Source organism: Andrena cerasifolii, chromosome 5 (genome assembly GCF_050908995.1).
Source record: "Andrena cerasifolii isolate SP2316 chromosome 5, iyAndCera1_principal, whole genome shotgun sequence".
NCBI lineage: Eukaryota > Metazoa > Arthropoda > Insecta > Hymenoptera > Andrenidae > Andrena > Andrena cerasifolii.
The window spans coordinates 906645-929876 of record NC_135122.1 but is presented as its reverse complement, the minus strand read 5'-3'; the positions used below and the strand labels follow the sequence as shown (position 1 = coordinate 929876).

Sequence of the window (23232 nt, the reverse complement as noted above, 5' to 3'; positions counted from 1 at the left end):
CGTTCCAAGACAAATTCAATAAACTTTAATGTATACACTTTATTTCCACTGGTTTTTTGAGATATTGCGCTTGCAACTTTACTGATTTTTACTGGAAGAAAACCCGCTGGAATATCAAGCGCCGGAAGTGGTCTTGCTGGCGCCCCGGGTGGCATTGCCCGTTGAAACAGGTACCTACCTGCAAAAGATCTACGTCAGGAATGGCTGGCCCAAAGGCTGGACAATTCTTTTCCGTCAGAAATGCTACTTAGGTACCCTGCTGGAGCTGCCAGTTAGAACCGCATTAAAATATTTTAAATCCGGATTGATGCGGTTTTCTTCCCGTAAATTCCAGATTGAACCCGATGAAATATTTTCTATCGGTTTCAAACCGGATATGCGTGTAAAAATCTTGACGGTACGCATCCCGTGAATTATTTGCTCTGCCAATCCGGATCGCGACGGACTCGAAAGAGCTTGTGGCATTTCCAGATTGAATCCGTAAGATTTTTGATCCGCAATTTCAGATACGAAACTTCCGGGTTTATGCAAATGTCAATTCCTGATAGAAATTTATAAATTTCGCACATGCAAATCCTGTTTCATCCATCGATCTGGATATCCGCATTGAACCGGATTCGTTTTTGAACTGGCACAAATCACTGCTTGAAAATCCAGGTAGTACCGCATGGAACCAGATAGATCCAGTTCAAAATTCAACGCGGTTCTAACTGGCTGTTCCAGCAGGGTAGGTACATCTGCAGTATCGAGAAGCGTACCGTTAATGTTTCAAAACGTCATAAAATTTACTTAGAGTTTGTACGCAAGGAGAAGTAGGAAAATATGACTCAATTTTCAACTTCAATAGTCTTTTATTTCGCACTTCCTTCTACGCTCGGATGGCCGGTTCTTTTGGGAGGGATGCAAGTTCGATTGGTTAGGTTAGGAGGTGTGAAAGTTGCTAGACCAAATTTCAACCATATGGAGCAGATTGTATTAGGACCAATCGGATTTGCATCCCTCCCAAACGCCTGCTCTCTTGAAGAGGCCCTCTTCACAGCAATACCTCCTCCACAATGCCCACCTCCTCTCAGACGGAATACGTCAACGCATGCTTTTGTTTTCCAATAGGAGCTCGTGTTTATACTCGAGAGATAAGGGATCTGTTCGAATTTTTAAGGAGGACCAGGCGTCGACAGCGGGCTACCCCCTTTCTTCCTGTGTCTCTCCACGAGGCGAATTGACGGTGGACTGTAGGAGCATAGATGTCTGGATGCCAGTTATTGAACTCAGGAGACGATAGAAACACTTTATTACAAAACACGCATGTACTATATTAAAGTAAATCGTATTCCTCTCGGGCAGGAGTACTGATAATGATCGAACTTGCGCCTTACTTCGCGCAGACCGATTACACGGAGGGTAGTCGGGTCAGACACTGCACAACTGATACAGGGTGATTCTGGAGCTACGCCCGTCCAAGGATGCTGCCTAGTACGTTGTGGTGAGGATAACTCCTCGCAGTGCTTGACCGAATTTTATGGCTTTTTCCGGAAAAAGGTATGAATCCTGGGCCGAACGTAGCGAATTGTGGTCGACTCTCCGCAGTCGAGGGTAAAATATCCTTTACAGCGTATTAAGAAATTCTTTTCTTCGTCATATCAAAAGGGAATTGACGCCAATGAATTCCTTAGGTTTTTCGGATGAAAATCATAACAAATATCATGCAAACTGGACTACTTTGACACAAGCTATTGTAATACAAATAGCGTAGCTCCAGAATCACCCTGTATCATTTGTGCAGTGTCTGACCCGACTACCCTCCGTATAATCGGTCTGCGCGAAGTAGGGCGCAAGTTCGATCATTATCAGTACTCCTGCCCGAGAGGAATACGATTTACTTTAATATAGTACATGCGTGTTTTGTAATAAAGTGTTTCTATCGTCTCCTGAGTTCAATAACTGGCATACAGACATCTACGCTCTTACAGTCCACCGTCAATTCGCCTCGTGGACAGACACAGGAAGAAAAGGGGTAGCCCGCTGTCGACGCCTGGTCCTCCTTAAAAATTCGAACAGATCCCTTATCTCTCGAGTATAAACACGAGCTCCAATAACAAAACAAAAGCATGCGTTGGCCTCTTCAAGAGAGCAGGCGTTTGGGAGGGATGCAAATTCGATTGGTCCTAATACAATCTGCTCCATATGGTTGAAATTTGGTCTAGCAACTTTCACACCTCCTAACCTAACCAATCGAACTTGCATCCCTCCCAAAAGAACCGGCCATCCGAGCGTAGAAGGAAGTGCGAAATAAAAGACTATTGAAGTTGAAAATTGAGTCATATTTTCCTACTTCTCCTTGCGTACAAACTCTAAGTAAATTTTATGACGTTTTGAAACATTAACGGTACGCTTTTCGATACTGCAGATGTACCTACCTAAGTAGCATTTCTGACGGAAAAGAATTGTCCAGCCTTTGGGCCAGCCATTCCTGACGTAGACCTTTTGCAGGTAGGTACCTGTTTCAACGGGCAATGCCACCCGTGGCGCTAGCAAGACCACCTCCGGTGCTTGGTTTTCCAGCGGGTTTTCTTCCAGTGAAAATCAGTAAATTTGCAAGCGCAGTATCTCGAAAACCAGTGGAAATAAGGTGTATACATTAAAGCTTATTGAATTTCTCTTGTAACGCACTATCAAGGGATCTCTTAAAAAAAATAGTTCCATTTAAAAAACCGAACTTGACCATCGTATCGTTTAAAATAATAATCGAAAAACAAATTCGTCTGCGCTAATAAATTAGCCCTCTCGAACCATGCAATTCCATGTAAACATTTTTTTATCTCCAATACGTTAGGAGATATCCAGCTCTTCAGTCTTCCCGCGGACACCCTGTATATACGTATGTTTGTAAGTATATGTGCGTCACTGTATACTGAAATTATAAACTTACAGGTATTTTGTTTCCGTCCGGATCCTCTACGATAACATCGACATTTCCCTTGCCAGCAGAAAATGTTTCTACCGTGAAATTAGCTGGCACTCCTACAATCGGACCACTTGGCTCTATACCAGGACCATAAGCACGTACTCTGTGGAACAAATTAGTATAAAAGATTAGATTCTGCATCATGTGTAAAAAGTACTCCAATTCTTATCATATTAAAACGTTAAAAGTATTTATTGTCCAAACGAAATAAAAAAGAAATGTAAATATACTTCTTATTAATGCGAATTAAATTCAATCAATATACAGCTGTTTTACATGTCAGTTAAGCTTAATGAAAGATAACTGAAGAATCCATATAATCTCATACTTTCTAGTTTCTTGAAGCTTTGTACGACAATTATAATTTGTTTCAAAAGAAAACACTGCAGCTACCAAGTAAAGATCTAATTGTAAAAAAAAATATTTTTATTCAAAACTATAATTAATGTAACGAGAAATTCGCATAAATGGCATATCTCGCAAAAGCTTTTTATCATCCCCATAATGCACTAATGAATTTGTGGAAACAAACACAAGTATATTAATTTATTTACTACACCACTAATAAATAGAATGGCAAATTTTATAACATTTGCATTCATTACTAACACAAAACTGTAGAAACTTCAGATTATCATATTTGCACAATATCGCACAAAACCTATTTTTTTTCATTCCACAGGGTGTTCGGCAGCACGTGGTAGAAGATTTAAGGAGTGAGTTTAGACATCAAAATAATACGAAAATCGAGACCAACGAAATTGCGGTTAAGGCTTCGTTCGTCAGTTAGAAGCATTTAAAGATTTGATATATTCCGTCTGAAACCGGGCAAACCGCTTGACATCGATGTACGGTGAAGAAGTTAGGAGAGGGGTAGAACAGTGACATTTAAAGTCACTGCCGTCTCGAGGTCACGCATTTTGGAGAAGGTGCGACGAAATTTACGACACTCCACATGGCCACACGATCCTGCGACTCTTCATCCAAAATTATAGAATATCGCTGAATCTGTCTACTCGCTCAAATCCATTATTTCCACTGTATTCACAGTAGTCCGCTGTTTTATGCACACGCGCGCGCACACATACACACGAATCGCACATAACAGGGACTCACACCATACAAAAAATATCGGATTTTGCGGAATGCAACGGGTAAAAAACTTAACAAAGAAATCAAAGTTACTCACACTGAAACACGCAAAAAGATATGAACTTTACCCGCACTAAACACGACGCGAAGGAAATTAGGTTTGCACACACTCAGTCAAGTGAAACTAATAATTCCTAATAAATAAACTTGAACTAAAAACTCACGAGTTGGCTGGAAAATTATATACGATACTTGGAATATCGGAATTAACTTATCCGAACGAGCGTGTGAGACACCGCGAAGTAGACAATCATCCAGACGACTCACGAGTTATCTTTTTAATTGTCTGAGCGTGTGTAAATTTCATTTTTTTGGAGGGGGGGGGGTCTTTTTGTGCGAATAAACTTGATTTCAATTTTAATTTTTTCATACGGTGCAGTGCGGCATGTCTGATTTTTCTTGCGGTGTGAATCCCACCTCCCACACCTAGCCGAACACCTTATGTAATGTTTGTGTTATTTTTATCTCTATTTAAGATATTATATAATATCATGAAGGATTAGAAATCGTTATTCGTAACACATCTTTACTGTAAGTCCGACTTGTTATATAAAAGGAAACCATGCAAACAGCTTACTATGATTAGGAAAAGATTTTAAGCTGCATATTCCTTATACTATAATAAAACTGCACCAACTAGACTCATGTAAATTGCCACTTTGAAATGCAACACCATCCAATGATTTAAAAATTTTTGTTATTTAAGTTAAAACGGTACCGAAAGCGAGTCCTAGTCGGGGTAAGGTACCGAATCTGTCAACATTTGACTGTGTTTTAAGGGAGAAACCCGATATAAACGTGTCGATGAGTAAAAACTGTCGACGAAATTCGGTGTCAATTGTCGATGAAATGATTGTCGGCGAGGTAAAGGTAACACAATTTCCGCAACGTGTAATTCGACGCTTGAAATCTACCTAAGTTTAATCCTTGATTCACTGGCAGTGCCCACTGTCTCAAATCTATATCATGTAAAATAATTTTTCGACTTCTATGGTATCTATCCTGGCTATGCATGGGGCTACCTAGCGACGTGCGCTTTAGTGCAGCCAAGGCCAGTTGGAGTCATTTGGGAGCCCGAGCTCCATGATGTTTACCAGAGCCGCGCATAAGGGGAGCTCCAAAGCCAATGACAACGTGGGCGCGCAAGGGATAGGGAAAACTGTAAGAGTGTAAGTAGCAGCGTGCGGTGCAGCCTCGTACCCATGGGCTGAAATAACTGGCCTTCGGGGCCCCGAAGAATCCCAGTCACTCAAGCCTATCGTACGGGTATGAGGCTGCACCGCACACTACTACAATTTTCCCTATCCGTTGCACGCCCACGTTATCATTGGCTTTCGAGCTCTCCTTCCGCATATCTCCGGTGTTTATCATGGAGCCCGGGCTCCGAAATGACTCCAACTGGTCTTCGCTACCTTACTGTAATTACTGGACCGCGGAAGTTTATGCAAGTGTGATAAGCCGTAAATATGCAAAATTTATACACGAAATATGCAGTAAATGTGCATTTTCATAGGGATTACGAAATTCATAGAATTTTGTGGAATTAATATTGTTGCAGCGGTGACGTGTTTCCTCGTTGACCATTGTTATTTATTTCCAATATATTTAATTACAGTAATACAATACAATATTCACAACAACTATATGCTTGTACAATATGAGATTCAGAATATCTTGTTACGTCCGTCCACTATTCGGTCGGTTCAAGATTGACAGCAAATTAACAATAGCTTCGGTCGGTCTTTTCCGACCGTCATCTAACTTCAGACACGAGCACCAGCAGGCCATGGTTGCCGCTATATATCGTGCTCGCAATAATATGTTTACACATTTATCTATATGTTGTCAAGTTTTGAAGATAGTTTTTGTCCACAATCGCCGGGGAGATAATTTATGACTGAAATCACTCCGGTCACTTGACATGGATTTTAGTAACCCTCAGAGACCACACTGGATTACGTTAACCCAGTTCGTCCGGAAAACACTTGGCATTACTGAACGGCAAAGTATGGGGAGTTAGGACTTTGCGGAAAGAAGTTTGATACCTCATCCACAAATCCCCCTGCAGGATTGCTAGTATATCTGAAGTAGCCGAGTAAAACCATTGTAATGGTAGTCTGTCGGTTACATTCACTCAGTGTGCCTGAATCGTTAGGGAATCCATTAAAAGTGAACGTCAAGAGAATATTTTTTCTTCGACAAGTTGTTATACATATGTACAATAAGTACTTGTGAGTTATCAACTGTGAAATACATGCTTTTTGAAAGATATAAACGTTCATATAAATAAATAATTCCATACAGTTTGTCAACTTTACTATATTTATGGAAGAAATTATTCGTTCAACCATTTCATTGTATTATTTTAGATTTTTGTACCTGATTTTCGTTAAATACAGGCATCTTTCCGAGATTTTCTACATTACAGCCCTCTGTTGTCCGCCATTTTAGATTTTCAAAGCCATCAATGAAATTACTTCCTATACTGTATACTCAATGCCAGTAGCAGTTATGTCCTTATTTCAACGAAAAAGACAATTTTTCACACATAATAGTTGTTCGGTAGAAGTAACTCAGAAGGTACTCAACTTCACCTCACCAAATAATTATATTTTTTGGAACCACTCATAATAACGTATTTTTTCGCGTAAAGTATGACTCGAAACCTTTTGATTGCTCTATAAGTAAACCCTCATATCCTTTTCTGAAAAACTGTGATTAAATGAAAAAAAAAATTCCAGAAATTTCACAAACTTGATCTTTTTATTTTCAAGATACCTCAAGTACCAAACGATTTATGACTAAATCACTTATATATATTCTTTTTCCTTATTGTATTACGAATCGATTAAAGGCAAAATCATTAAAAAAAAAACAGTTCAGCACATCCAGAGATATAGTTAAAGAGCCCTCTGGGTTACGTTAACCCATGTATGCCTGAATCGGGCGACATTGATAGTGTGGTCTCTGAGGGTTAAATTCCTAATCCGTAAGCAAGTTCTGTATATGCCAGAAATATGCCTACGTGCAAAATAAAAAATTTATTTTAAAACATTCTAATGACAAAACATATTTCCGTCAAAGTCCCACTTCTTTAGTCCTTTCCTATAAAAATATGTATTTGCATAAACTTCTGAAGTCTACGAGTTATCCAAAACCTCATAATAGTTTATAACATTTTCTACGACATGTACTTGAAGACAATCTTTATTATAACTTATAAGGCCAAAAATAAAAAAGAATCAACATATCCGTATTTCTTATTCTAGATGGTAGTTTACACGTGCGAATACAAGAAAATCAGTTAATATTTTGCCAGAAAAATTTTCAAAAGTATGTTAATTTTTAGTATATTGTTTAAACAAATGAATTTTTCTAAAAGCTGTATAGGGGAATGAATTTGTCTTTTAAAAACATAATTTGAAAAAAAGATATTTTGCTACGCCTAATGCTTTCCGAGATACTCCAGAACAGGGTTGGCTAACTGGTAGCTCGCGAGCCACCAGGGGCTCCTCCGCCTTGCTGCTACGCTGAATGGCCCCCCTCCATACCTACCAGACTTTGACGATTGCAGTGGATTCCTTCTTCTTTTCTTCTCTTTTCGGCTGCGATCGTCAGAGTCTGGTTGGTATGGAGGGGGCCGTTCAGCGTGGCAGCAAGGCGGACGTGCCCCCAGTGGCCTGTGAGCCACCAGTTAGTCAACCCTGCTCCATAAGATACATTTTCAACCTCCAAGTATGAAAGCTGTTTTCGTCCCTTCATAATGGACGATGCTGATAAAAAATGTATCGAATATTTTCGGCAACTCTAAAAATCTGCAGAGTTTCGTCAAAATCGATGAGTAGGGGTTAGATATGTTCCCTTGTAAGACTATAGACAGTTCTGATTTATTTTTTCACGAAATGAATAGTAAACATGGCAATGTCGATGGGAAAGGAAATAAGTAGGTATAGCAATAAGAGACAAGGGGATAAAACGAGTAGAAGACAGCCATTGAATAGATATTAAATCCAATGCATCACCTGCATCATCGCGAAAATTGCCAAATCATTCATATCGTACCAAGGTGGCTACAACACTTGGATATCGAATTTTAAATTTTACTAATGTTTTCGTGAAATTGGAAAGCATGTAAAGTGAAAATATTGTGATGGAAATGTTACATTGTCTGAATCAAGGGCGCATAACCCCGATTTCAAAGTTGAAATTTCGTGTAAAAATTACGAGTGAAGTGTGAATTCGTGCTCGCTCATAAGAAACGAGTATGAGGTAATTGTGCATACAATAAGAGTATCAGGAATTGGTTTATTAAGGTTAAAAAGCTTTGTACGATAATGGATCCGCCATGATTAATATTTCAATTGTTTTACGACACTATTGCGTCTAATTTACATACGACCGCAAAAACTGTGATATTTCGTGATTGTGATATTTCTCTGGCAAAAATAGCACAGCGGAAAAAAACAACTAACGACTGAAGCTGAAAACTGATGAACCATCTGGCATTACTGTTTCTGGAGATGGGTCATGAAAGAAAAGAGGGTTCTGTTAAGAATTCGAAAGGCCACGGGGTTATGATGCGGACGTGTTCTCTTTGCTATTTTTGAGCTTAAGAATTTCATTAGCACGATTATTGTGGCTGTTAAGCACCTGGTATAATAAACAGGGGAAACTCCAAATCCCAGTTATGACGGGTACCCTTGGAGCCTCTTCTGGCGCTCAATAGCGATTGACGTATCATAAACCCCCTGGACAGGCGGCGCACGTGAGGGTAGTGTCTTCCGCGCACGTGAGGGTCGTGTCTTCTGCGGGACCTTGGGGTCTGTCTCGGGGTCTCGGTACGAATTTCTCCCCACTGCATTTTGCTTATGCGGAAAGGCGAGTGTGGACAAAATTCGGGAAACCGCCCAACGTGCCACATTTAAAATCTGATTGGTGAACGAACATTTTCACCCTGCTCGGACCTCCATAGTAGAGGTTGGTGGTGGGATAAACCGAGGTCTCGTTAGAGGATTCGCGGAGGAGGAAGATCAGAACTCAACTGAGAAACATCACCGAAAGGTTCTCGACTCCTGTCAACCCTAGAAACGGCCATACACATACATACTTATACTTTGACTCTTGTCGACCATAGTAACGGTCAATTGTAATAACCGTTGTTGTTTTTAAAATCGAGCGTGTTACTGAACCAGCGTCCATCCACGTAACAATTACGCTCAAAACAGTTCAGTTCTCTACATTAATAAAACACTACATGGGTCATGTTGTGGATATACTCGTGAGATCTGGTTACTACTGTTATGTCCCGAAATTCACTTTTAAATCTTTCTTTGTTTTTATTTTTATTTTTTTTTTTTAATAATAAAGTTAATAAGATGCGCATCGACAACGCGCAGCGTTCTGGGAAAACCCTCGTCGAGCGAACTCTTGCTTACTGTATTTTATCTTTGATAATGGATACCTCTGATACTGGGTCCGCCGTCGTCGCGACACTTGGTCGCTGCACTGTACTCAGATCGTAGGACTGTGCTGAAGTATCAGCACTGTTCTCGGAAGCTCGTTTGAAAATAAGCAAGGGTCCTCATACCTTGAAAAGTTTTATTTAATGTAAGCGGCAAGGGTGCGTCTTGACAATGCTTGAGCATTCTGGGAAACCCTCGTTGAGCGTACTTCCGACCTTCGAATAGTTGCATCGAAGACGAAATTGTAAAGGAGTGTCCAGAATGTGAGAATGCGTGAAGACGAGTGTACACCGTTTGGGAATTAGGATCAGAGAAAGTAGTAGATTGGCAGCGCCCAAGTGTAAAGTATGAAAGGATGAGGGCGCGAATACCTAATGACATCATGCATGGTTGCTGGGGCATGATAGAACTGCAGCGTCAGCTTTTTCGAGCGGGCCTTGCAGCTGGGCGTTCCTGACCGCGCGAAGCTGGAGTCACTCTTTGTCGTACAGTCGCGGTGAGCCTGGCAAGGTGTGCGTGGAATTTATAATTTCTTTTCTTTAACTACTAATTGCACTTCGAGCTAGAGATTCCTAAGTTTATAGTGAATGGACTCAGAATTCCACGTTAAACAGTGTTAACTTCACCGTGTTTCATTTTCCATTTCTATAAGTTTGAAATTTATACTCTTTTATTATTGTTATAAGATTTTATGTAATCGCGTGAAGATCAATCATCAGTTCGATCTCAGTCTAGTGTTTCTTTTCGTTTTACTACTGTTCACTTTTAATTATCATTACCGTGTGTAAGTGTGATTTCTCCTTTCCCAGGCACAGAGTATTGTATTTAACAAAAGCGAAAATCAAACGACCGAAAGGCCCAATTGTAAAGAACCGACTGATATAGTGGTGAGTTTCGCATTCTTTCTTTAAGTTAGAAAATCAGAGTATCGATTGGCGAGCGTCGTCTCACGTAAAATAAAGTTTATCAAAACTTACGAATGTAGAGGTAACGGAGGGTCAACATTGGCATTAGCCAGCGTTCTGGGATTACCCTAGGCTCTTCAGTATCTCTAGTGCTTAGTAAAAGGACTTTATACTCAAGCATATTTCATTTAACGATAAACCTCCTGATTCCTAGAAATCTGTTGGTGCGGGGCCTGTATAGGACCAGATCTTTCACCCACAATCATTATCAAAATCCTTTACCCAATTAATAAATAATTCGTACTGTAACGCGCATAGCCTTTCCAGCGGAATCGATTTTTAAATACCGAATACCCGCGTCTCACGCCTACCTTTTATAACTGCGTTGCACTACAAACCATGCGAATATTGGGTACCACGTCTAGCTACCCACTGCAGAATATCAAGAGTGGTCAGCAACACATGCCACAAGCAGCAATGCAGGTCATAAAGAAGCTACCGGAAAAATGGAGGTGGATGGGATAAAAAAAATGTTTATCAGATCAAACCAGCAGCATAAACTGAAAAATAGGAGGTATGTCGGAGATGGAGATAATAAAACATTTAACCCTCTAGTGCATACGCCTGCCTTTGGGCGGACACCTGTTTAATCCAGGAGTTGGGCTCCTATAATTTTTTTTCAGAATTCTCATTTGTCAGCCTTATCTGCTTTGAAGTGCATTTTTTAGCTAAGCTCGCTGCGAAAATTATTTGTGAAGCTAACAATAAGTAAATCAAATAAAGTACTTCCCAACACCGCACAAGAAAAAAAAATTATTGGTAAGTAGTTTGTGTAGTGATCTATCGAAAACAATAAAGATTTGATAACAAAAAATAATTTACACCTGACAAGTGAGGCTTGGCCGGTAGCCGCCTTAAGGCGGTATCATGTTAGTAGATCATCCTGAGCTAGTTAGAGTGTTAGTTTATCACCCTAATAATTGATGCGTGAAAATTTTTCTTGTGCACCTTTTTAGCTTTTTGTTCATGAACTTTGGTACCTATATATATATATATATATATATATATATATATATATATACTCACAAAAATTTCAAAAAGTACTGAACAAATCATTACGATATTTTAACTACAGTATCCTTGAACAACAAGAACGAATATAGGCTATGTTTTATGACGTAAAATACAATTAACCTGTACAAAAAATAGTATTTACATAAAGAAGGTGATTGACTCGGCCGGCTCGCGACGAATAGTACGCGACGCGACCGCCAGGCGGCAACCGGGCCAAGCGCTTCTCACAACAATGGATCGTAGCAATAGCAAGCATTAAAAACTGTCGGATTGAGCCCAGAAGAAATGGAGAAAATCCTGCAACTGTACGATTCAGCAGAATCGACGGATGGTGAACAGCGTTTTCAAGCGATGTTGATCCGATATACGATCCTACCGACATGGATACATATGGAGAGGAAATCGGCAACTGTCTGGCCATAGGTGAATCGACTACTGAATTGCAACCACTGCCAGGACGGAGAAGTTCTGAGTCTGTTGTGTTTGTTGTGCCAGCAACACCGGCTACAAGGAAGCGTCGGCGTGAGGCAAATGTTGATTTGCCAGTTGAGAGCGTGATCATTGGCACAGCTGCTGAAATCAAACCGAGGTCAGACAATTTCTAGAAAATAAATTGGCGAAACCGACAACTTCAACTACACATCCAGCAGATCAACTTTCGAGGTGCCAAAAATCTGCCCGATAGTTTCAAAGCAATCAGAACGCCATACGATTGTTTCGAGTACTTCGTTGATGTTAAATTTTATAAGCATATCGCAGATCAAACTAATTTATATGCCAGAAATAAAAACATCAACACCAAGTTCATGTACCAACACCTGCAGAGATTTGTAGGTTCGTTGGTATTGTAATGCAACTGTCAGTGATTCGCCACTATTCAACACGGGCATATTGGGGCAAGAATAGTGAGACATACAATGCCATGCACTCAGTTCGAAACACTGCGTCAGAACTTGCATTTCAACGATAACGCTCAAATAATTGAAGACAAAACCAATCGGAATTATGATCCACTGTTCAAAGTTCGGGCATTGATAAACATTTTTAATGAACGCTTTGGATCCGTACAGTTGCCTCCACGTTTATGTGTGGACGAGCAAATATGTGCGACTAAGATGAAAAAGAATCCAGTCCGCCAGTACATGCCTGCTTTGTTTTATGCGACTCCGCTGGATTTTCTTATAAGTTCGAGGTCTACGCCGGCGCGGGCGATAATATCCTTCAGGAAGGCGCACCAGACTTGGAAGCATCAGCTAACGTGGTCGTACGATTGTCTCAATTGATACCAGATCAGCTCAACCACATTTTGTACTTCGACAACTTTTACACATCGTTGTCGTTCTTGGTTTACTTGCGGAGCCGTGGAATCTTTTCGCTTGGTACAGTGCGGGAGAACCGCATACCAAATTGCAAATTCACGAAGAAAAAGAATATGACAAACAAAAATAGAGGATATTCCGAAGAATATGTCGGTATCGCCTGTGGCGTAGAGATTTCGTCTGTGATGTGGAAGGACAACAAATGCGTACGTCTCGTATCTACATATGCAGGCACTGAGCCTTTCATAAGGCCTGGCCCAACTAAGCAGAGCACACCTCAAATTTCTCAGTACAACAGAAAGACAAAGACAAGAAATCAAGTGGACTGCCCATACATAATCTGTGAGTACAACGAACATATGGGCGGTATATCCATATGAAGACGATGAAATGGAGCAACCGAATTTTGTATCATTTGTTGGATATGGCCATAGTGAATTCCTACCTGTTGTATCGCCGCATTCACCTAGGAGACGAATACGTTGACAAATTCGATTTCCCCGAGTTCCGGCTAGAAGTCGCTGATACGCTTTGCGGCATAGTTTCGGTACCGGATGCACGAGCTAAAAAGGCAGTCGGTCGTCCACGCAAAACTACCACCTTTTCTCCTCCACCTTCAAAAGCAATCGAAAAGACGTACTTGCTGCCAACGAATGTTCGGGAAGATGGATATGAACATTGGGCCAAATGGTTGGACCGGTCTGGCAAAAAACCCTGCAAATTCCCTGGCTGCAAAGCTGAGACACAGAGCATTTGTGTAAAATGCAACGTTCATTTGTGCCATGGTGCGAGCAGCAAACTGTGCTTATCTAAATTTCACAATGTACAATAATTAATAATTGTCTATTCTATCATAAATTTATATTTTTTAACAGTTTTTCATAGTTTTTCACCAAAAATAAAGTATTTATTTTATTCAAAATACTACTACATTTTTTGTACTTGTTACATGATCTCACCTTAAGGCGGTGACCCAGACGGCTGCCCTGCGGAGCCCAGACATCCTCCAAATTGAAAATAGACAACGGATTCATCCACAAATTAGACTAGTCTAATTTTTCCAACTGAATTAAAAATCTATGCACTAGAGGGTTAAAGCAATAGTCGATTCAAATTCATATCAGAATATTCCTGCACAGACACAAGAATGTGTCAACTATCAACCACTTCACAACAGAATAAGAACAAGCTTACATATGGTGAAGAAAGAAAATAACGGCGTCGGGGGAAATAATTAATTTATTGAATCTATCAGGAATACGATGTGGGCTAACAGTAGATATACTGTGCCTATCCTAAGTCAGGGTGAGGGGCTGATATCACGGAGGCGGGTGTTGTTAATCGAGAGGGTGTCGTATGAGGGAGGATCGAGTTCGTGAGAGAGTGGGTGTAGTGGGAGGGGGTATCGAGTTCATAGGAAGGAGGGTGTAGTGGAAGGGGGGATTGCTCAATGACGCTGTGCGAGCAAGAGTTGGTGGTGGGATTAATTGTAGTTAGTGATCCTCTAGGGAGTAATCGGTATAACCGCAGCCATCTTGGAGCAAAACCAGAAATAAACATATCTATTTCTTTCTGTCAGTATTTCTCTCTCCCTCTCTCTCTCTCTTTCTGTCAGTATTTCTCTCTCTCTCTCTCTCTCTCTCTCTCTCTCTCTCTCTCTCTCTCTCTCTCTCTCTCTCTCTCTCTCTCTTTCTGTCAGTATTTCTGTCTCTTTCTATCAGTAGTTCTGTTTCTTTCTTTTTTTACAGTTTCTTTCTCTGTCTCCTTCCGCTTTTGCTCCAAAATCGCGGCAACCAATCAGCGACGATACACGTTGTTCCGAACACTCCCTAGAGGATCACTAATTGTAGTTGGTTATTAGCGCCATCAGTTGGATGGTTAAAGTACATACTTGGGAGCGTGTCGTCGCCGCCAATCTCCGTGTGCGTGCGGAGATCGGGGTGCAGGCGCGATCGCAAATGATTCGCAAGTTTGGGTAGAAAGACAGAGAGAAGATAGAGGGTGGAAAATGAGCTGGAAAATCGAATTACGTTTTCGGAAGAGTTTGCACGTTTCATCCCCCCCCCCCCACCCACCTCTTCCTCATGATCTCGGTACGGGGCATTGATCATGCTTATACGTTGTAAAGATTGCGTAAAACGGCTTCAAAGCCATTCTGATCATCGCGACGAGAACTACAGGTGAACCACAATTCGGAGAAAGAGAAGGAATCACAGCGCAATTTGATCCACGCACGTCGAATCGTGTACGTGTGCGCTCTTCTTACCGCGGATGCTGCATATTTCAGTACCCTTAGACATACTGAGAAGCTATAATTATTCGAGGTCATGTTCTGAGTATTTGATACGAATCTAATTAGCGTAGTCTTTCCCATGCTACATGAAAGAATTCGACATTACGTTCGTGCGAACCACTAAGTAAAACATAAAGCGAGATGCAATAACGATACCGGGTCTCAGTTTGGGTATGCGGGGGTATAATAAATCGGACCACGCATCCGCTTAGTGGAGATCGAGGAATATATTTGTAGGAGCCGGAAAATAGGGAATGCCGTGGTGGTGCTGGGACTCGAACCCAAGCCGTCTTCGTGCTGGCCAGCCGCCTAACCGATTTCGCCATGCCGAGTCCCGCATGATCCCTTAATTCTCAACTCCTACTTAATGGATGTCACTTATGTGCCTCGCACCATAGGCCGTTTCCCAAACGCCAATGCCTACACGTTACTCGCATAAGTGCTATAAGGCATGGATTTGTTCTTGAATGCGTACGGGGTTTTGACTCGGATGACTCCGATGCCGTGCATAATAGTGGAATGCAGAGATTGGATTGGAACAGTGTAACGAATGCTTGCTCCTTGTCACTAAGTATATGGGCACTCAAAGACTATCGGGAGCTATAAATCGACATTTGATATCACTCAAAAGTAGTGTTGAGGTAGCGCAAACATACGTTCCCGAGAGAGAAGCTTGCACTATTGGCCAATACGCCGCCATTTATCTAGTACATAAAACAACCTTGTTCTAAGCACAACCCAACTAACGGAGCGCCACCTATCTGCCCAAACCTGCACGATAGATCGTTTCCCAACTAAACACCTACAGTATGCACAAGGAATGTTGTTGAAAAATACAGATATTTATCCAGAAATAGAATTTCCGAAATATTCGTAAAGCATGTATTTAATTGTTCATTTTTTATTTATCAAGACATGTTCTGTGCAATATATGTTACTTACATAATTATTTTGAGAAGTGAATTAAAGAAAAAGTAATCTGTCAATGGCAGGAAAAGATACGAGGCATTTCAGTTCAAATATCGGTTCAGCAACCCGATAACCTAATTCTTGCCTATGCTGTAGGATAATAAACCAACAGCAATGTAACCTATTGTTATACGTATTTTTTATTACATTTATACAGCCAAGCTTGTACAGGAAGCCTTGGAAGGTTTTAAGCCAAAATTTATAATGCAAGGTACATAAATGAGTGGTAATAAAATTCGTCGTGCAGTTCAAGTTTCAGACCTCTTACATATCAAGCAATTCACTAATTGGTTACTTTTAGACCACGTGTGCAATTTGTTAAAGCAAACTCATCAGAAGAAAAAATCAAAGGTAATTATGATATTATATAAAAACAACCAGCTACGCTCAATTGCAGTGTTTTAATCGTTTCGGCAGAAATTATATACGCAATAGTATGCGCAACTACTATTAGTAATTATGCTAGAAAAAAGTAACGAATGCCAGAATATGGTTCTTGCACAACTTACCGTGGTGGCGGCGTGCTGCAACCAAGAAATAAAATATTTTATTAGTAATACATTTTTTATAAGAATTGAATGATTGACCTTGTAGTAAATGTTTTCGCGTAATATATCTAACGTAATGCAAAATTAGCATGTATGTTTCATACAACATGTTACACTTGTGAGGAAATATATTTGTTCCGAAAAAAATTAAAGATTTTCCGTTCTATTCAAACCAATCCACTGTCACATTGTTGATATATGCATGTACACATACATATGTTAGCGAGAATACAAAATGAATTCATTTTTGTAAAAACTCAAAAACGATTTATTCTGTTTCAAATTAGGAATAAAACTAACATTTCATACAGGGTGTAAACATAGTCACATAGTTAGTGTCTGATCTGCCTCCACTTTACTGTAATAATGGCTTAAAGTTAGCAGTATGCGTTTGAAGCGGATAGTAGCTCGACCATATTGGTGAGACAAATGGGCCCTTCACACGGACGTTCTTGTGTGCACTCTTGCGCGCCACACGCCGCACAGTGGTCGAAAATCGAGAAATCCTGCCCAAAACATGAAGGTGACATTTGATTTGTCCAAAAATGGGTGTACTATGGTTTTCGAGGTCGCTGATTACGAATCTGAGGTCAAAATTGCAAAAAACAAAATGGCGGACCCATTATGACGGATGCGCATATCAGAAAAACATCAAATTTGGTCTAAGCTTGGTATCAGCAACCAACAACTAAATCCCGCTTCATATATGGAACTGAATGGAGTAGTTCGACTAAATATACGTATATTTGATGTAAATCGAATGTAAAAAAGTGGGATTGGTTTTTTTTTAAAAAAAAGTTTTTTTCTTCATGAATTTTTCTCAAACTCTTTTAAAAAAATTGCCAAGGCAAGTTTGCAGCGCTTATTGCACCATTAAACTTTTGTTTGAAACATCTTTTTCTGTCTGTCGTACTTTAGGAGTTATCCGCGAAAAGGCGGGAGTGCCTATTTGACTTTGAGCGTACTTTTCACACGCTTAAAAAGCGATAGGGCACGAATGAAACATACCGCTGATCTTGTCTTGAGCCACTCTATACACCCACAAAGTTGCATTCCAATCGAGGAGTCCGGATACGCTGTGTTCCCATTTTAGATCCGCATTTACGGAAATTCCATTTGTACATTAACTTATTAAAAAATGTGCCAGCTCCAAAGTTGCAAAAAGTAGCAAATGGAAATAATTTTTTCAGACTCTCTACACTTGTGTGAACAAGTTCCAAGAAGCCCCAAGGTAGAACAAATCGGAACTTTTTTTGAGGGGCCGTCAAAGTACAAAGACTGTAAATTTTTGTAGTATATTTTTGATTCTAGGCAATCAAATAATGTATTTAAGTTTTAGGATCCGTGTACTTACAGTTCATGTTGGAATCAATCACAGATTGAATATATACCATAAATACTGCCAGTAAAAAATGCCACAAACGACAGACACAGACGAGTAATGAGACTTCGATCGTCAACTCACGCGTATGCACAGAGGATATGAGTTGTGTGTGTGTGTGGGGGGGGGGGGGTATTGTTTACATTGGACAAATGAACAAAAGTCATGAACAGCTCTGATTCTTCTTATCTACTATCCACCTTGCACTTACCGTGATGAAACATTTTTTTAAGCACTTTCAATTTTGGGTTTTGTCCAGCTAGATAGCTCATTTTGACCACTCGCGACGGCTGTTGGCTGCCGATACAAAGTTTAGACTAAATCTGGTGTTTTTCTTATATGCACGTCCGCCATATTTGGTCCGGCATTTGTTTTTTTTTTGCAATTTTGACATCAAATTCGTAATCAGCGACCTCGAAAACTCCACGATACCAAGTTTAGACCAAATTTAATGTTTTTCTCATATGCGGTCCGCCATTTTTTTTTGCAATTTTTACATCAAATTCGTAATCAGCGACCTCGAGAACCTTAGTCTACTTATTTTTGTACAAATCAAAGGTCACCTTCATGTTTTGGATAGGTTTTCACGATTTTGACCACTGTGCGCCGGCGCGTCACGCAAAAATGCGTGAACGCCGGAGTAAAGGAAAGAGCGCGCTCCTTCGTGCACGCCAAAAGGTTATACCCGTCACTACTTAGAGACAGTGGGTTCGGGCTCCCATTTCTACATCGACTCCACATGTTTTTTTCCATGATCCAGCGCAGTCTTGTATTGTGTACCACCTGCCCCATGTATATTATCAATCTGCAAAACGATCGGCAGGACACGATCGCGATAAACGTTCGCGAAAAGTATACGAATTCCTCGATATACCTGGCTTATAGAGGATCTCATAAATGCTGTTCCTGTAGGGCACACTGAAACATCTGTTTTTACAAAGCTACATTTGGTTTACCCGAAGGTGCTATAAATCAGTGGTGAGCAACCTTTGGTCCGAAGTGGGCCACAAGTGGAAACCTACTACTCTATGCGGGCCGCAACATTAAATACTAAGACTGTTCGAGTACTCGGAAAAAGCGAGCCAAGCCAAGTTCGGTTTTTCGAGCCGAGCCGAGCCGAGTACCCGTTATCTACGGGAATGTAAATAATGGTTCTCAATAAGTAATATGAATAATTAAAATGTAAGCTATAAATGGAAATATTCTGTAACTTTTGAAAATAAGTACTAAATTAAAAAAAAAAATCTTAATTTTTTTGTGTATTTATGAACGTATTCATACACTTCTCTTTATGTTATCTTTCTTTTCTTCGTAACCTAAAATATTCGAAACATTCGTATTGCCCGAAATGTTCAAGCTTCAAGCTTCAAACTACTCGATACAGTCGGTCTGCTCGAAAATTTCGATCTGCTCCAAGTATATTTGAGCCGTTCGAAAACATTCGAGCTACTCGGTTTTATCGAACCGATCGGTTCTTTCGAGCTGCTCGGTTTTTACGGGTACTCGGCTCGGCTCGGAAACCGAGTCTCGGCTCGGTCCGAACTTCAGACTACTCGAATATTCGAGTACTCGAACAGCCTTATTAAATACATAAATATACTAATCAAAGAATTTTAATTTATGGGATGAATTTATAATTTCTAACATTGATTTACAATAAAAGTTTTTTTTTTAAATTTGATTTACTGTTTATTAGTAATATATACACAGTAATATGTACCTATCTACATATTATAATATAAACAGGTATAGGTACGTAGATTTTTCTAATTAAATGAAATTAAATAACTATTGAAATTTACTTAATGAGATGCTTGCTTCTGTTTCTCATTAACGAGCTTCTCAATATTGGGTGCGATACTTAAAACTACTACTCTAATACAATTATTTAATCGTTCGTCAGCGAGTCGATTACGACGATCACTTTTTAAAATTTTCATTCTCGAGAATAATTGCTCACACGCAGATTATAATTATACAACATTAGAAAAAGATAATTTTATCCTATTTTTTGGCGCAAAATTCATTCCGATATCTTTTACAGTTCGAAAGATATACGCAAATGTTCAGGCGGGCCGCAGGTCAATGGCTGCCGGGCCAAATGAGGCCCGCGGGCCGCGGGTGGCTCATCACTGCTATAAATTATGGAAATGATTTATTACTCAGTTATAACGACTGTAAAATTTTACAAGGGCACATTAAAAAATGTCCACATGTTTCCCCGGCAATGCGATGGCAAACGAAATTACAGTTAACACATGCACTGTTGCGACGATCATAATTATTACTATTGACGGCAATAATTACGATTTCGTTGCTTGTTTTAATATAAAAACTAATATTGATAGACAATAAATACACGTAGGTATGCAATTGATATGTTATATGTAAGATAAATGATGAAGAGATGTAATATGCAAGATGTTTTGAACAAAAGGGGCAGTCTTCTGATTGTGCGTGATACAGGTCACATTTTTCACCCACTAACCTCGACTCCAGAAGAGTGTCCATAAGAGACAGAAAGATACTTAGAAAAGGAAAACGACACTTGAAACCAGAGGTTTGGCGTGGCGTGTGGACTTTCCGACAGTGCGCAAAGTTCTGAACGGCGCGTCGCGCCTGGCAGCCAAGCCTCTGCGAGCCGCTACAAGCGGCAGGAAATGAACGCGATTTAAGGGACTTTAAAAAATACGAATTTCACTTTAAAAAATACAAAAACGTTTCAAAAGTGCTCAATCTGCTATTTTTTCACAAAATTAGAAGCTTTTATGATATAATTAACGATAATTATCAATTTATTCACTTGTGTAAAGTACATACAAATTAATTAATTAAAAAATGCTTTGGATAACTTAAAAGTAAATTTTCTGCGTCGTCATTGTTACTACTCGTTTCCAATAATTCCATAACGAATTCGATCCATTTTGAAAGTAATCTGGAGGTTATTCGATGCCATTAAACTGCACTTACTGCACTGCCAAAAACCTCAATGCCATAAAGGTTGCACTCGTGCAGGACATTCCTTTGATCCGAATGCGAAGTTTGCACTACACCAGGGCAGTTTTTGGTCGCCGAATATGATACAGGATAGGGTCGTATGTAATCCAATGTAATCGATGCTAGGGAATCTGCACTGGCGTCGTTCTGGTACTGCACTGGCATGGTGCTAGAGCTGTACTGGTATGGTGCTAGAGCTGCACTGGTATGGTGCTGGACCTGCACTAGTGCAGTGCCAGTGCGTGTCTGCCGAATTCGCTAAGTAGTGCCGAGTATAACCTTCTGGAGTGCACGAAGGAGCGCGCTCCTTCACTCCAACGTTCACGTACTTTTGCGTGGCGCGCCGGCGTGTTGTGCGCAAGAGTGGACGCAAGAGCGTCCATGTCCGCATTTCTCATCAGATGTCTGTGAAAACGGCGGCAATCGATAATCTTATGTTTCTCTGATCAAAATAACACCAAGAACGACGTAATTCGAACCATAATGAATTCGATGAAAAATTGCTTTCCAGAATCTCAAGCTAATTTCGTTAAAATTAATCTGATTTACATGACATTTGATATGGTTTGCATCGAAAAAATGTAATGAATCTCGATATCGATACGATAAAGAATAAACAATTCAGTTTCTCAGAAACGCAGCGAATCAAAGTCGGCGCCCCGGAGTCGAAGGTGAAATTATTCATTACAGAATACTAAGAAATTCTTTATTCTTTATCATATCGATATTAAAGCGGCACCAATGGATTCCCGGCGTTCTCCCGATTAAAATTATACCAAATGTCATACAAATCAGACTACTTTTACGTAGACCCATAAAGGGTTGTAAATTAATACCGAGGCCTCCAACTCAGATTACACATTCAGGGGGCCCTACGTATGATTGTTTGGTTGGGTAATGCGTGGGAGGAGTCATAAGTGCAGCTACCCCCCTGTGGTGGACACGGGGTCAGTTTGGTAGATCGCATCTTCGAATTACCAACTGAGCGAAAAGCTGCCCAAGAAACGTGTGCAGAACGCCCCCCCCCCCCCCGGCCCTATGTGCATTTCACGGTTCGGTAGTAACATGATCAGGACACTGGAGTCCTTATTGATTACTTTTCATCATAATATGTGCATGTGAATGCATCCGTATCGCCAGACAAGTCCATCGGATGAAGGCCATAACTTTAGTGTTTTTACCCAAAATCTTAAAAATTGACCGTCATAGTGGAGACAGCATATATTGTCCGATCCGAAAACAAAATTACACGCGAAATGTCCTTATGGGTGGCCACTTTTGGCGGGTATTAGAATTGGATGCGAAAAAAGTTGCAAATCGAGCTACCCTAGTATTTACCCTTTGCGGCTTTGTCTCGAAATATTCCTGATTAAGTGGTTTACCAGTTGTGGTCTCAAGCCGGGATTATCGCGACATGTGAATTACCCTTCAATATTTTGAAGATACACAGAGACTTGTTCGGGTACTTGAATATTCGGGTAGTTTGAAATCCGAATCAACTTAAAACCAGTGCCCGAGCTGAGTCAAATACCCGAAAGAACCGAGCGGCTTGGATACAACCAAATAGCTTGAATTTTTCAAGCAGCCCGAAGGAACCGGACCGCTCGAACAGAACCAAGCGGATTGAATTATTTCAAGCGGACCGAATTTACGTATTGTAAGTGCTTCAAGCAGATAGGATAGAAAATAGGTTAGGTATACCTAACCTAATTATAATATAGCCTGCGGAAGTTTATGTAAATGCATGTTTTTATAGGAATGACTTAAACAAGCGGGACATTGACAGAACTATGTTTCATCATTAAGAAGATGTTAAAAATATATTTTTGAAGTTACACATTTTGCATATTCTGGATATACGTTGCACATTCTGCATATTTTTAGGTGCGAAATAAAAGACTATCGAAGGTGAAAATTCAATCGTATTTTCCTACTTCTCCTTGCGTACAAACTCTAAATGCATTTTTTTACGATTTGAAACATTAACGGTTCGCTTCTCGAAACCACAGCTGTACCTATCTAGCATTCGTGACGGAAAAGAATTGTCCAGCCTTTGGGCCTGCCATTCCTGGCGTAGACCTTTGGCAGGTAGGTATCTGTTTCAACAGGCAATGCCCAACGCGTACCACCCGTGGCGCGAACAGGACCACCCCCGGTGCTTGCTATT

At 40.3% G+C, this 23232-nt stretch overlaps 1 protein-coding gene and 1 long non-coding RNA gene across 5 annotated transcripts in view; one reads left to right on the top strand and one right to left on the bottom strand.

Moving 5' to 3' along the window:
• LOC143369405 (uncharacterized) overlaps positions 1-2911 on the top strand; it is a 263714-nt gene extending 260803 nt beyond the window's left edge. The window contains exon 3 of the long non-coding RNA XR_013085396.1: positions 732-2911. This is a non-coding gene — a long non-coding RNA (uncharacterized LOC143369405). The remainder of the gene's footprint in view (positions 1-731) is intronic.
• The window catches only part of LOC143369378 (filamin-A-like), a 446998-nt gene that overhangs the window by 305695 nt on the left and 118071 nt on the right, over positions 1-23232 (bottom strand). For 2 of the 4 annotated variants that reach the window (XM_076813239.1, XM_076813241.1), the window contains exons 5-6: positions 16649-16663; positions 2930-3068 (exon numbers count right to left, since the gene is read on the bottom strand). In XM_076813239.1, coding sequence (XP_076669354.1) covers positions 2930-3068; positions 16649-16663 — 154 coding nt within the window. The remainder of the gene's footprint in view (positions 1-2929; positions 3069-16648; positions 16664-23232) is intronic. The other 2 variants (XM_076813240.1, XM_076813242.1) reach the window with 1 other exon arrangement.